The sequence below is a fragment of the Bufo bufo genome, chromosome 4 (assembly GCF_905171765.1).
Source record: "Bufo bufo chromosome 4, aBufBuf1.1, whole genome shotgun sequence".
Classification (NCBI taxonomy): Eukaryota; Metazoa; Chordata; class Amphibia; order Anura; family Bufonidae; genus Bufo; species Bufo bufo.
This window is the reverse complement of record NC_053392.1, coordinates 607,225,988-607,240,252: the sequence shown is the minus strand read 5'-3', so window position 1 is coordinate 607,240,252 and position 14,265 is coordinate 607,225,988. Positions and strand designations below refer to the sequence as shown.

The following is a 14,265-nucleotide window of genomic DNA, read 5'->3' as shown; positions in this document are numbered from 1 at the left end:
TAATACCTTTAACTTGGCAATCTGTTTCTTCATTCTACAGGAACTGTACTTGTAATTATGTATGTAAATGAGCTGTTAAGAGCACAGAGGGTGGGCCCAAGCCGATCTGTGCACCATTCCTCCTCCTGCTTTTACAGCTAGCCCCTCCCTCTCCTTCCTTATTGGCATTGCTAGGTTCCTGCCTAGACATCTCAATATATTTAGCTGAGCTAGCCCTACAGGGCATGGTACCCAGTTTACCAGTAAATATCCTGGTGACAGATCCCATTAAAGGCACCCTCCAGTTTTACCGCACTTTGGAGAGTGTTGGCTTGTACAATACAGAAGATCAATGTTTTGACCTTGAATTTCCAGCGACCCTTCTTCCAGTAGGGGTCACAATCCACATTCACTTTTTATATAACTACAGATCAATTACATGACTACCACTAGGGGGAGCTCACTGCATACAGGAGTATCCTAATTGTACTCACTATAGAAGTATGGACCATATTGTAGATCCTTTGGTCCCTAATTTTATATGGAGGCACATGGAACCTGCCATAAAAGCTCCATGTGCTGTCATGTAAGCTCCGTGTGCTGCCATGCAAGCTCCTTGTGCTGCCATACAAGCTCTGTGTGTTGCCATACAAGCTCCGTGTGCTGCCATACAAGCTCCATGTGCTGCCATACAAGCTCCATGTGCTGCCATTAGTGATGAGCGAAGTGAGCTTTGGATCCTAGATCCGAAGTGACTTTGCTGAAAACTTCAGATTAATGCTGTACGGAGATAATGCTGTACGGAGATAAATGTACGGCCTCCGACGAGACATGTCAGTTATTCGCGAAGTCTCGCGAGACTTCAGTGAATAACTTCGGTATTTGATTTTTAAAGTGGAAAAACAACTTGGATCCAAGCTCAGCTTCTAGCTTAGGTGTGAAGCAGGGTGAGTTGACATACTCAGTGCAGTCGTCACTCTTCAGGAAAACCTGAAAGAGGAATGAAGACTCGTGCTCCTTCTGTGTGGTGTAAGGGATGACGCCATATCTCCCTGGCGCCAAGTTGAATGCTTTGACGACATAGTGCTTCTTGAAGGAAGTTATTGAGGATATTTGCTCCAGAGTAAAGACTGAATTGAGAGGTTTGTCTTCAGAGTCTGGGAGCTGTGAAGTGTGAGGACAGTGGAGTCAGCATTATAAAGTTATAATCTAAAAGTATATTAGTAATAACAAGGCAACAGGTATAAGACAGAATATTAGAATGGTACCAAAATATTATCTGATTAATAATGTAATCCTAATATACAAATCTTAACATAAAATATGAATATAAGCTTAAAATAACGCTACTGCTTATAATAATAATAATAATCAAAATATATTAACAATAGTAAAATATAAATAAAACACTAATAATAATTAAAAAGTAGTAATAATAATAAAAATAATTTAATGAAATTTGAATAATATTACATAAAAAATAACATAGGCTACTATTAATACAATGTTATTATTATTATTATTATTATTATGTAAAAATAATAGTAAATACTATTAATAATAATAATAGTCACTTAAACTAATTATAATAATATATGAATATTAACATAAAATAAATTAAAATACTAGTAATCAAAAGTTATAATAAAAGATAGTAAAATATGAATAATACTAATTATAATTTTAATATTAATAATAAGATAAAAATAATGTAGTAAAGATTGAATGATAGTATAATATACTACTACTGTAATAATAATAATAATATACTACTAAAATAATGAGAAGTAGTAATATTCATATATGAATATTAGCATACAAATAATATAAAATACTACTATTTCTACTAATATTTAAAAAGTAATGATAAAATAATTAAATAAAATATGAATATTACATATTAATAATATAAAATAGTACTAGTAAAATAAAATACTACTTCTAATAAGAATTATAAACAATAATGATTATAGAAATCTATAATTAGAGATAATTGAATCTATTTTGTAGAATCAAAATTCGCTGAAGTTTTTCCCAAAACTCAAATTCTATAAAAATCTAAATGCATGGGCCACTCACCACGTCCAGGTGGACTCTTTAAGTGGGTCTCTAATTTGGCACACCACTGCCACAACCAGCAACAAGACCCAGCAGCTCAACAGCACCCCTACTGTCATTGGCACTGGACCCCACCAACCCACAGCAACAACAGCCACCATGCAGCACGGCATCATTTGAACAGATCTCAAAAGCTCACCTCTCCATGTCGTCTCAGAAACCAGATAGAAATCAAGTAGGAATAAATCCGCCCTATCCACATATTTCACATCCTTATGCTACTTTATTTGCTGATGCCCCAATACTGTGCCAAGGCCCACATTTCTGTACGTGCTATGTAGTAAAGACCCAAATACTGTACTTCAGATCTAGTGGTGGCATAACTACAGTTTCTCCACCTAAAAAAATGGTGTCCCAGACAGATGCCCCGGGCTGTAATAGCTCCCTATACATATATGCCCATCTCTGGGCCTCACATAGTACTAATACTTCCTTATTGCCCCTACACACCAATAATGCCCACTCACTCCTCTTACAGAGTAATAATACCCCTAAAAAGTGCCTTCTTAGCAGCCAGTAATAGTGCCCCCCTCATAGTAAGAGTGCAAAAGTGTCCCAACATGATCATGCTACCCAACACAGTAATAGTGCCCCCCTTAATTTACATCCCAACACAGTAAAAGTACCCCTGTAGAGAGCCCACATAGTAACAGTGCCCCTTACTGAACCCCCGAACGGTAAAAATGCGGTTGACACCTGGCTGTATTGTATATTATAAACGGTTCATATAATGCAAACAGAGTGACCAAAAACAGCCCCATACCATGACCTGATAACAGTGCGATACAATGACTAAAGAGCAGATTTGTGGTCAAAAGAATCGTCCTTCATGAGGTGCATCTAATGGACCCTGTATGACCATACACTGCCAAGGTTAGCCCTATGAATGTACACTGCTCAAAAAAATAAAGGGAACACTTAAACAACACAATGTAACTCCAAGTCAATCACACTTCTGTGAAATCAAACTGTCCACTTAGGAAGCAACACTGAGTGACAATCAATTTCACATGCTGTTGTGCAAATGGGATAGACAACAGGTGGAAATTATAGGCAATTAGCAAGACACCCCCAATAAAAGAGTGGTTCTTCAGGTGGTGACCACAGACACTTCTCAGTTCCTATGCTTCCTGGCTGATGTTTTGGTCACTTTTGAATGCTGGCGGTGCTTTCACTCTAGTGATAGCATGAGACGGAGTCTACAACCCACACAAGTGGCTCAGGTAGTGCAGCTTATCCAGGATGGCACATCAATGCGAGCTGTGGCAAGAAGGTTTGCTGTGTCTGTCAGCGTAGTGTCCAGAGCATGGAGGCGCTATCAGGAGACAGGCCAGTACATCAGGAGACGTGGAGGAGGCCGTAGGAGGGCAACAACCCAGAAGCAGGACCGCTATCTCCGTCTTTGTGCAAGGAGGAACAGGAGGAGCACTGCTAGAGCCCTGCAAAATGACCTCTAGCAGGCCAAAAATGTGCATGTGTCTGCTCAAACGGTCATAAACAGACTCCATGAGGGTCATATGAGGGCCCGACGTCCACAGGTGGGGGTTGTGCTTACAGCCCAACACTGTGCAGGACGTTTGGCATTTGCCAGAGAACACTAAGATTGGCAAATTCGCCATTAACGCCCTGTGCTCTTCACAGATGAAAGCAGGTTCACACTGAGCACGTGACAGACGTGACAGAGTCTGGAGACGCCGTGGAGAACGTTCTGCTGCCTGCAACATCCTCCAGCATGACCGGTTTGGCATTGGGTCAGTAATGGTGTGGGGTGGCATTTCTTTGGAGGGCCGCACAGCCCTCCATGTGCTCGCCAGAGGTAGCCTGACTGCCATTAGGTACCGAGATGAGATCCTCAGACCCCTTGTGAGACCATATGCTGGTGCGGTTGGCCCTGGGTTCCTCCTAATGCAAGACAATGCTAGACCTCATGTGGCTGGAGTGTGTCAGCAGTTCCTGCAAGACGAAGGCATTGATGCTATGGACTGGTCCGCCCGTTTCCCAGACCTGAATCCAATTGAGCACATCTAGGACATCATGTCTCGCTCTATCCACCAACGTCACGTTGCACCACAGACTGTCCAGGAGTTGGCAGATGCTTTAGTCTAGGTCTGGGAGGAGATCCCTCAGGAGACCGTCCGCCACCTCATCAGGAGCATGCACAGGCATTGTAGGGAGGTCATACAGGCACGTGGAGGCCACACACACTACTGAGCCTCATTTTGACTTGTTTTAAGGACATTACATCAAAGTCGGATCAGCCTGTAGTGTGTTTTTCCACTTTAATTTTAAGTGTGACTCCAAATCCAGACCTCCATGGGTTGAAAAATTTGATTTCCTTTTTTTTTATTTTTGTGTGATTTTGTTGTCAGCACATTCAACTATGTAAAGAACAAAGTATTTCAGAAGAATATTTAATTAATTCAGATCTAGGATGTGTTATTTTTGTGTTCCCTTTATTTTTTTGAGCAGTGTATATATGTGTGTGCACGTGTCTGTGTATGATTATGTGGGTGCTCCTAGACGCTTCCAATGCAAACCTATAGCTACAAAATAAACTGTATGGGTATGTGTGTATGTATTTGTGCTAATGTATGAGCATGTGTGTTTGCATAGGTATGCGTACATGTATGTGTTTGTGGTAGTGAATGTATGAGTATGTGTGTATGCATCGGTATGTGTGTATGGGTACCATATGTGTGTATGTAGGAGTTTGTAGATATGGGGGGGGGGATATCTGCATGGATATGTATGTATGGGTATGTGTGTATTTACTGTATGGGTATAGGTGTATGTCTAGGTATGTATATACAGTATGGATATGGGACTGTATGTGTATAGGCTCATTTGTATAAGTGAGTGTATAATCTGAATTCAGCCTCAGTTCACATCTGTTTGAAAACACATTAACAGTAGCGAAAAACAAATCCCCTCTGTACCTCTGGCTATAAATTTCAGAGCCGTGAGCAATGAGCGCAATCGATATAATCAATGTAACATTTAACTAAATGGCGAATACATTGTACAACTAAATGGCGGATACATTGTATAACTAAACGGCGGATACATTGAATTCTGCCCCGATTATTGATTGTATAATCAGAGTTACAGTCAGGTCCATAAATATTGGGACATCGACACAATTGTAACATTTTTGGCTCTATACACCACCACAATGGATTTGAAATAAAAACAAACCAGATGTGCTTTAACTGCAGACGGTCAGCTTTAATTTGAGGGAATTTACATCCAAATCAGGTGAACGGAGCAGGAATTACAACAGTTTGCATATGTGCCTCCTACTTGTTAAGGGACCAAAAGTAATGGGACAGAATAATAATCATAAATCAAACTTTCACTTTTTAATACTTGGTTGCAAATCCTTTGCAGTCAATTACAGCCTGAAGTCTGGAACGCATAGACATCACCAGACGCTGGGTTTCATCCCTGGTGATGCTCTGCCAGGCCTCTACTGCAACTGTCTTCAGTTCCTGCTTGTTCTTGGGGCATTTTCCCTTCAGTTTTGTCTTCAGCAAGTGAAATGCATGCTCAATCGGATTCAGGTCAGGTGATTGACTTGACCATTGCATAACATTCCACGTCTTTCCCTTAAAAAAAACTCTTTGGTTGCTTTTGCAGTATGCTTTGGGTCATTGTCCATCTGCACTGTGAAGCGCCGTCCAATGAGTTCTGAAGCATTTGGCTGAATATCAGCAGATAATATTGCCCGAAACACTTCAGAATTCATCCTGCTGCTTTTGTCAGCAGTCACATCATCAATAAATACAAGAGAACCAGTTCCATTGGCAGCCATACATGCCCACGCCATGACACTACCACCACCATGCTTCACTGATGAGGTGGTATGCTTAGGATCATGAGCAGTTCCTTTCCTTCTCCATACTCTTCTCTTCCCATCACTGTGGTACAAGTTGATCTTGGTCTCATCTGTCCATAGTATGTTGTTCCAGAACTGTGAAGGCTTTTTTAGATGTCGTTTGGCAAACTCTAATCTGGCCTTCCTGTTTTTGAGGCTCACCAATGGTTTACATCTTGTGGTGAACCCTCTGTATTCACTCTGGGGAAGTCTTCTCTTGATTGTTGACTTTGACACACATACACCTACCTCCTGGAGAGTGTTCTTGATCTGGCCAACTGTTGTGAAGGGTGTTTTCTTCACCAGGGAAAGAATCCTTCGGTCATCCATCACAGTTGTTTTCCGTGGTCTTCCGGGTCTTTTGGTGTTGCTGAGCTCACCGGTGCGTTCCTTCTTTTTAAGAATGTTCCAAAAAGTTGTTTTGGCTAAGCCTAATGTTTTTGCTATCTCTCTGATGGGTTTGTTGTGTTTTTTCAGCCTAATGATGGATTGCTTCACTGATAGTGACAGCTCTTTGGATCTCATCTTGAGAGTTGACAGCAACAGATTCCAAATGCAAATAGCAGACTTGAAATGAACTCTGGACCTTTTATCTGCTCATGGTAATTGGGATAATAAGGGAATAACACACACCTGGCCATGGAACAGCCGAGAAGCCAATTGTCCCATTACATTTGGTTCCTTAACAAGTGGGAGGCACATATGCAAACTGTTGTAATTCCTGCACCGTTCACCTGATTTGGATGTAAATATCCTGAAATTAAAGCTGACGGTCTGCAGTTAAAGCACATCTTGTTTGTTTCATTTCAAATCCATTGTGGTGGTGTGTAGAGCCAAAAATGTTAGAATTGTGTCGATGTCCCAATATTTATGGACCTGACTGTATGTATCTCCTGTCACCCCCGTCCATTCATAAATGATCACTAGCCTCATCGCCTGTCGCCCTCCTCTACACACATCTCAATCACCCAGCGACGCTCCACATACCTGAAACAGCAAGAAGCCGATCGGCAGCCAATCACCAGCCTTCTGCCGATTCCGGCTATTTTGCATGACAGATATGACCACATTTTCTCCACTCTTGACTTTGTCTGATCCGGTCACCTTTATGTTGTACAGAGGATTGCTGTTCAAGAAATCTAAAGGGGATGCAATAACTTATTACAGGTGGAGGAAATAATACTATAAGTATTCCAGTCAGAAACAGCGCCAGTCCTGTCCATGGGTTATGTCTGGTATTACAGCCAGAAATAAGGCTACCACTTCTTAATGCTTTTCCACACCTTAACCTACATGTATATCACAGGTGTGTGAGGAGTCCATGGAGCGCCATACAGGGCGCATGCACATGACCGTTGGTTGTTTTACGGTCCGCAAAACACTGATACCGGCCGCGTGCATTCCGCATTTTGCAGAACAGCACGTCAAGCCCATAATAGAACAGTCCTATCCTTGTCCATAATGTAGACAAGAATAAAACATGTTCAATATTTTTGCAGATGCAACAGAACGGACATGTGGATGCGGACAGTACACGATGTGCTGTCCGCATCTTTTGCAGCCCCACTGAAGTGAATGTGTCAGACTCCGCATCCAACTTGCAAAAATTCAGAATCCAATGCAGACAAAAAATATTTGTGCTCACATGAGCCCTTAAACAGTGACATCTGCCTGCAGCAGCCCGGATCAGAGATGATTCCTATCCCGACCATTTAACCCCACGTATGCAGCATCTAAGTGGTCAGACAAAGGGAGAGGTCTCCCTCTGCCCACCACTATCCTGCAACTGCAGATGTCGAGTAGTTGTCCTGACAGCCAGTGCCTTGTGAAGCCCCTCCACAACCTCCATGTTAGGACTCCTATTATGCCCTACCTGTGCAGGGTGTAATAGGATGCTAGTAAATTCAATTTAAAACAAATTGCAAATTCAAGTCCCCCTAGGAGAGAAACGAGTTAAAAATTTCTTCATATAGGAAAGTTCATTTCTGGTAACCTGATCCAGCTAAGAACAGTCTCCCAGAGTTCACCGGATCTGGCAGCTTTTCGGCATGAGTGGCAGGATTTGGCATTTTTGCTGGATCAGGTTACCGGAGATGTGAACTTAGCCTTATGCACCCACTGAACTAGAGAATTACCTGTATCTATTTTATTCCAAGTCATGCTATCTTTTGTCCATCGGCTTTGGAACATTTTTCTGTACCATTTCTTGGGTTGATCCCCCCAGTCTAAAAAATCAGGAACTTGACTGCAGATAATAAGTCTGGAAAATTCTTGAATGAAATCCTCCCAGCACATCCTGAAAAGAAACAAAGTATAGCCAAGGTCAAAACTTCAGGACTTCTCACCGCTATCCGATGTTCCAAGTGTGGAACTTTCTGTACTTGGAACCAGAATATTAATACCTACATATAGTGTCGACCATTGGGGGACTCGTGATGACTTTCGGCACAGTACTGTGTGACTTGTTGTGGGGTTGATCAATGTTTTAGCTCGTATAGTGGGAATACTGTCTAATGGAGGTTGTTGGCCTGTTGGGCCCACAGCAATGGTTCTTCAGGCTTTTGGAAGTACCTGTGGTATTATGGTAGAGAAGCTTCGTCTCCTGATCTTGACTGAGTCATGATGTGGAAACCAGGAGTAACATTTTCTAGTGTAGGTAGTATTCCATAGGGAGACCATTTTGAGACCATGCTTGGGTCCCTGTGGCAGCTACATTGGCCCATGGCCTAGGTGGTTTGTGGCTCACTGAAGATGGATGTGAATTGTGTTAGTTCTAACACCCTCACCCTCATTTAAACCCTTTTAGCAGCCACATTGACCTGGCTTTTGATGTTCTATGCAGGCAGTTAGCGTCATCACATTGCTATAGGGTCATCGCATGGACCTCATCTGGTGAGCCATGTGTGTCGATAGTAAAAGGCTGCAGAATTACAAAACATGGCTGTTTTTTCCAACAGCGCCACTCTTGTCCGCACATTGTGCATGGTATTGCAGCTCAGCCGTATTCAGCTCAGTGGAAAAAAAACTGCAATACCAGACACAACCTAAGAATGGACCCAGAACTGAATGGCAAAATAGCTGAATGGAGCAGACTGTAAATAAACCGTACCAAAACTCTCCATCTTCACCGATCCTCAGCAGCTTCAGTCTATCCTTCTCGCTGAGTTCCTTCCATAAGGGGCACCTAATGACAGGGAGACATAAAATTATGAACCTTTTTTGATTTTTGTGCTCTACTACAGTTTTCACCTTATGTATAAATCCAGATACCCACACACTGTGCAAAATCCCACACATTTGCAAGAAAAAGTAAGTGAACCCTTTGTAAATAACTGGTTTCCGGTGTTCTGATTATTTTCGGTTATAGACCAACACATCGAAGAAAGGGATATCCAGCACTTGTGTGAGCGGTGTAAAATCTTCTACACTTTCAAAACATCAACATGGAAACATCTTCAATATCTTTGCTTATGCGTTGCGATCATAAGATCGTAGTCACACATTCCATGACTAAGATCTTATGATCGAAACGCGTAAGGTTACTTTCAAACTAGCGTTATTCTTTTCCGGCATAGAGTTCCGTCAAAAGGGCTCTATGCCGGAAAAGAACTGATCAGGCATATCCTAATGCATTCTGAATGGATAGAAATCCGTTCAGTTTGCATCAGTATGCCTTCCGTTCAGTCACTGTCAGGCGTTTTGGCCGGACATAATACCGCAGAATGCTGCAATATTATGTCCGTCTAAAATGCCTGATCAGTCGCCAGAATGCCGGCATTAATTCCCATTGACTTGCATTAGTGCCGGATCCGGCATTGCAAAACAACTGATAACACTAGTGTGAAAATAGCCTAAGCAAAGATGTTTAAGATGTTTCCATGTTGATGTTTTGAAATAAAGTATAGAAGATGTTACACCGCTCACGGGGAGTGCTGGATATTCTTTTCTTCATGTTCGAAGCTTTCCAGCTATTTTCCATGCACCCAGAGGAGCACAATTAAGAAGTCAGGTGAGCTGACTACAAGTGTGTACTCGAACTAGACAAACACAATGTCTTGCGTAAAGATTCACAGGACAGGATGAAAAAGTGAACCCTTTGTCATTCTCTGATTTCTGCACTGATTACTAATAAAATGCCCTGTAATTGAAGAGGGGGGAAAAGTAAGCGAACCCTTAAATTTAATAATAGTATGGCTATGAAAAGTACAGATCAAATAACATGTGAAAGAAAAAAATATATATATACAGTGCTGTCCATAATTATTCATACCCCTGGCAAATTTACTTTTATTCAACCAGCAAGTAATTTTTTGACGGGAAATGACATAGGTGTCTCCCAAAAGATAATAAGACGATGTACAAGAGGCATTATTGTGGAAAAAAAACTTTTCTCAGCTTTTATTTACATTTGAGCAAAAAATACAAGATGTTCCTCACTGTGGAAAATCTCAGAGGAAGTGGTCGGAAGCCAAAAGTGACACCTGTGCTGGCCAGGAGGATAGTTAGAGAGGTGAAAAAGAATCCAAGGATCACCACCAAGGCCATCCTGGTGAATCTGGGCTCTGCTGGTGGCAATGTCTCAAGGCAGACAATCCAACGGACACTGCACACTGCAGACCAAGGAGGACGCCACTTCTCCAGATAAGGCACACAAAAGCTCGCTTGGCCTTTGCAAAAGCTCATCTGGACAAAGAAGACAACTTCTGGTCTTCTGTGTTATGGTCAGATGAATCAAAGATTGAATTGTGTGGACACAATGATGTTTCCTTCATTTGTGTAAAAAAGGAGAAGCCTTCAACCCAAAGAACACCATCCCCAAACAAACATGGTGGTGGGAACCTAATGCTTTGGGGGTGTTTTTCAGCCAATGGACCAGGGAACCTAATCACAGTAAACGGCACCATGAAAAAAGAGCAATACATGAGGATTCTCAACGACAACATCAGGCAGTCTGCAGAGAAACTTGGCCTTGGGCACCAGTGGACATTTCAGCATGACAATGACCCAAAACACACAGCAAAAGTGGTGAAGAAATGGTTAGCAGACAACAACAGTAACGTTTTGGAGTGGCCCAGCCAGAGTCCAGACTTGAATCCAATTGAGAATCTGTGGAGGGAGCTAAAGATCAGGGTGATGGCAAGAAGACCCTCCAACCTGAAAGATTTGGAGCTCATTGCTAAAGATGAATGGGCAAAAATACCTGTGGAGACCTGCAAAAAGCTGGTCTGCAATTATAGGAAGCGTTTGCTGTAATAACCAATAAAGGCTTTTCTATTGATTATTGAGAAGGGTATGAATAATTTTGGACTGGACACTTTTTGCTCAAATGTAAATAAAAGCTGAGAAATGTTATTTTTTCCACAATAATGCCTCTTGTACATGCCTCTTGTACCAGGGGATCTCTTATTATCTTTTGGGAGACACCGATGTCATTTCCCGTCAAAAATTACTTGCTGGTTGAATAAAAGTAACTTTAAGTCAAAATTTGCCAGGGGTATGAATAATTATGGGCAGCACTGTATATATAAGTGATCCAGTATAATACAAAGTATATAGGCAAATATCTATATAATACTAACCAAATTATTATGTCCCTGCCTCAGGTCAGACCACCACTACGCCTCGACGAGCGTTTCACTGTCAGCATTCTCAAGCTTACATTTTTTTTTTTTTTCACATGTTATTTGATCTGTACTTTTCATAGCCATACTATTAGTCTGTGTATGGGAAACAAAAAAGGGGGTTGGTCAGCACATCCCAATGCGCAGGTGCACGCCGCTATGGCTAGAAACACAAAACATACAATGCAACAGCTCTCTGCAAACCAAATAAAGTACAAAAACGTATTGTAATGCTAATGCTAATGCTAATAAATTAGAGATGCTTGGCAAATACATTTTGTGCAGTCTATGTGTATAATACTCGTTTATGAACTCTTTAATCTGCACTTTATAGTACCTCCCTAAAAATACTTTTTTCACTTTATTATGCTTTTTAACTGTTTTTAATTTATTTGTGTATGCCAATCATGTCTGTAATACATGTTTAATAAAAATTTGATTCTATAATCATGATAGATGTGTGATTAGCTTGTTATTTATTGTTGAACCACATATACTTCTATTGGTGTTGTAATCATATGTCTGCCTGTATACTGACTTCTGCCCAAATCCTGGATTCTTTCTCTCCAGTGCCTGACCTGACCTGTGCCTGATCTCTGTATTCAATGTTTGCTGCCTGTCCTAACCTCAGACTGATTGCTCATAATCTGCCTGCCCTGACCTTGTGCTGTCCTTGACTATGGTTTTGCCTGATTCCAGTGCCTGACCTGACCTGTGCCTGATCTCTGTATTGAATGTTTGTTGCCTGTCCTAACCTCAGACTGCTTGCTCATAATCTGCCTGCCCTGACCTTGTGCTGTCCTTGACTATGGTTTTGCCTGATTCCTTGGAGCCCAGCATCGGTGTCTCTGACTCATGTTTCTCTGCAGCTAACCACATGGAGACTACTCCAAGAAGTAGTGCCCTGGTGGTTCCCCTGCAGCAAAGTCTAGATCCCTGTATAGGGGTTAAAGGGTGAATACCAGCGGATCTCTAAGTAATGCCCTTAGAATTAGCCCAAAGTTTAATCTGTTGGGTAACACAGTGGTTTCACACCTACTTCTGTAATAGTTGAGGAGGGGTTTTAGACCATTCTCCCCTGCGGATGAGTTTCTTTATGTATGTTTGGCATTTTTATGGTGTGGTGCCTTACAAATAGTGCCAATCGTATCATACCATATCCTCTATTTTGATTCCTTTTGGGCACTTTGTACCCTTTTTGAATGCATACTATTGATAAGTCTCCCTGTATTCCCCACTTAGAGCAGAATCCACAGCTGGTATACGTTGAGCTTTATTGTTGTGGTTTATAAGGTGCATTCCTTTTCTGGTAATTTAAGGAGTATATAAACTTTGGTAATGGATCCGGATAGAGCACTGGAAACGGAGGTTAAGAGGGGTTTCCACCTGGACTTCCTCAACCTCCAGACCTTGTGGCTTCATGGGAAATTGGGAAGGGGCTCAGTGGGAGACACAGTCCATACATACCCATGCAATGCTCGCCCAGATCCTGGAGCCATGAGGTGCGACATGCTGGCCGGACCCTATGTGCACATAAGGCCAGGCGTGAGATTAGTAATTAGAGTGAAACAATGATCCCATTAGCCTTGTTAGGGTCTCGGGGGCCTCAATTAAGCCATTGCCCTCACAGCCACTATTCCCATTATGTGGGTGGTGACGGGTAGACCCAGTGGTGCTATCCTCACATCGGGTCTCATGTGTAGTCTTAGATGAGGGGCTCGGCCTCAGGGAAATACATCCACCAATGCACAGTTAGGGGCGGCATTAGGGTACTTAGGACACTGACTGGGTGATGATGTAGTTGTTGCTGGTTGAAGTTGGATCCATGTGCTTAGTTTGTGGTGTATAAGCATCAGCAGTGTCTGCAGAAGATACCGGCGGGAGATACTAAAGCTGTGGGACAACCTAGAAGTTGGAAGACAGTGGGTAGAGCCTGGTATGGGGCAATGGAACTACAGGTCCAGCTCGCGATATTGTGGACTGGTGCAGCTCATCTGGGCCGTCTATCTGCATTTTCTGTATGATTGTGGATGGAAGAGTAAAGAAAGTTGCATCGTTATCCTGCCCAGGTGATTAATATGACCCAAAACCCCAGATCCTCACAGTAAGTTCCCCCATTGTACGTTACCTGTCATTCCAGTCCCCCTTCCATTCTCCATACCCCCAGGGATTCCATACTCGAATGAGCTTCACAATGGTATCTCTAAAGGGAACCTATGAAAAGACATAAGTATTACTATATATCTATACGGGGGCGGATTAAAGTGGTTGTGCAGTGGAGTAATATTGATGACCAATCCTCGGGATAGGTCATCAATATTAGATCAGTGGGGTCTCGACTCCGATCAGCCGTTTGAAGGGGGCAAGCGCTGCTTCCTCTTCAAAGTTTCCCCTTATGCTATTCACACAACTTGGACCCCCGGCCACATCTATAGTCAGCAGCACTGCTGCTTTGTATTGCATTATCCAGGACTGTGAAGTCGGCAAGCCAATGTCCAACTCCTGCTCTGACTCCAGTCCAACTCCTTCAAAAAAAGGCCAAAAATGTAGTAATAACAATTGATGACATCGGGCTTTGTCTCACCATCGTGTAAGTAATCAGGCTGCTGGGGTAGAACTGTAACCATATTTATCGGAATACGATTTCCGAAATTCCTGAGATTTCCTAAATCC

The 14,265-nt window shown here is 42.2% G+C and overlaps 1 protein-coding gene across 1 annotated transcript in view; it reads right to left on the bottom strand.

The window, feature by feature from the left end:
• Positions 1 to 14,265, bottom strand: part of LOC120997543 (calpain-13-like) — an 83,776-nt gene that overhangs the window by 41,903 nt on the left and 27,608 nt on the right. The window contains exons 10-14 of the mRNA XM_040427634.1: positions 13,721 to 13,806; positions 9,081 to 9,155; positions 8,107 to 8,267; positions 6,959 to 7,110; positions 941 to 1,143 (exon numbers count right to left, since the gene is read on the bottom strand). Of these exons, the coding sequence (XP_040283568.1) occupies positions 941 to 1,143; positions 6,959 to 7,110; positions 8,107 to 8,267; positions 9,081 to 9,155; positions 13,721 to 13,806 (677 nt within the window). The remainder of the gene's footprint in view (positions 1 to 940; positions 1,144 to 6,958; positions 7,111 to 8,106; positions 8,268 to 9,080; positions 9,156 to 13,720; positions 13,807 to 14,265) is intronic.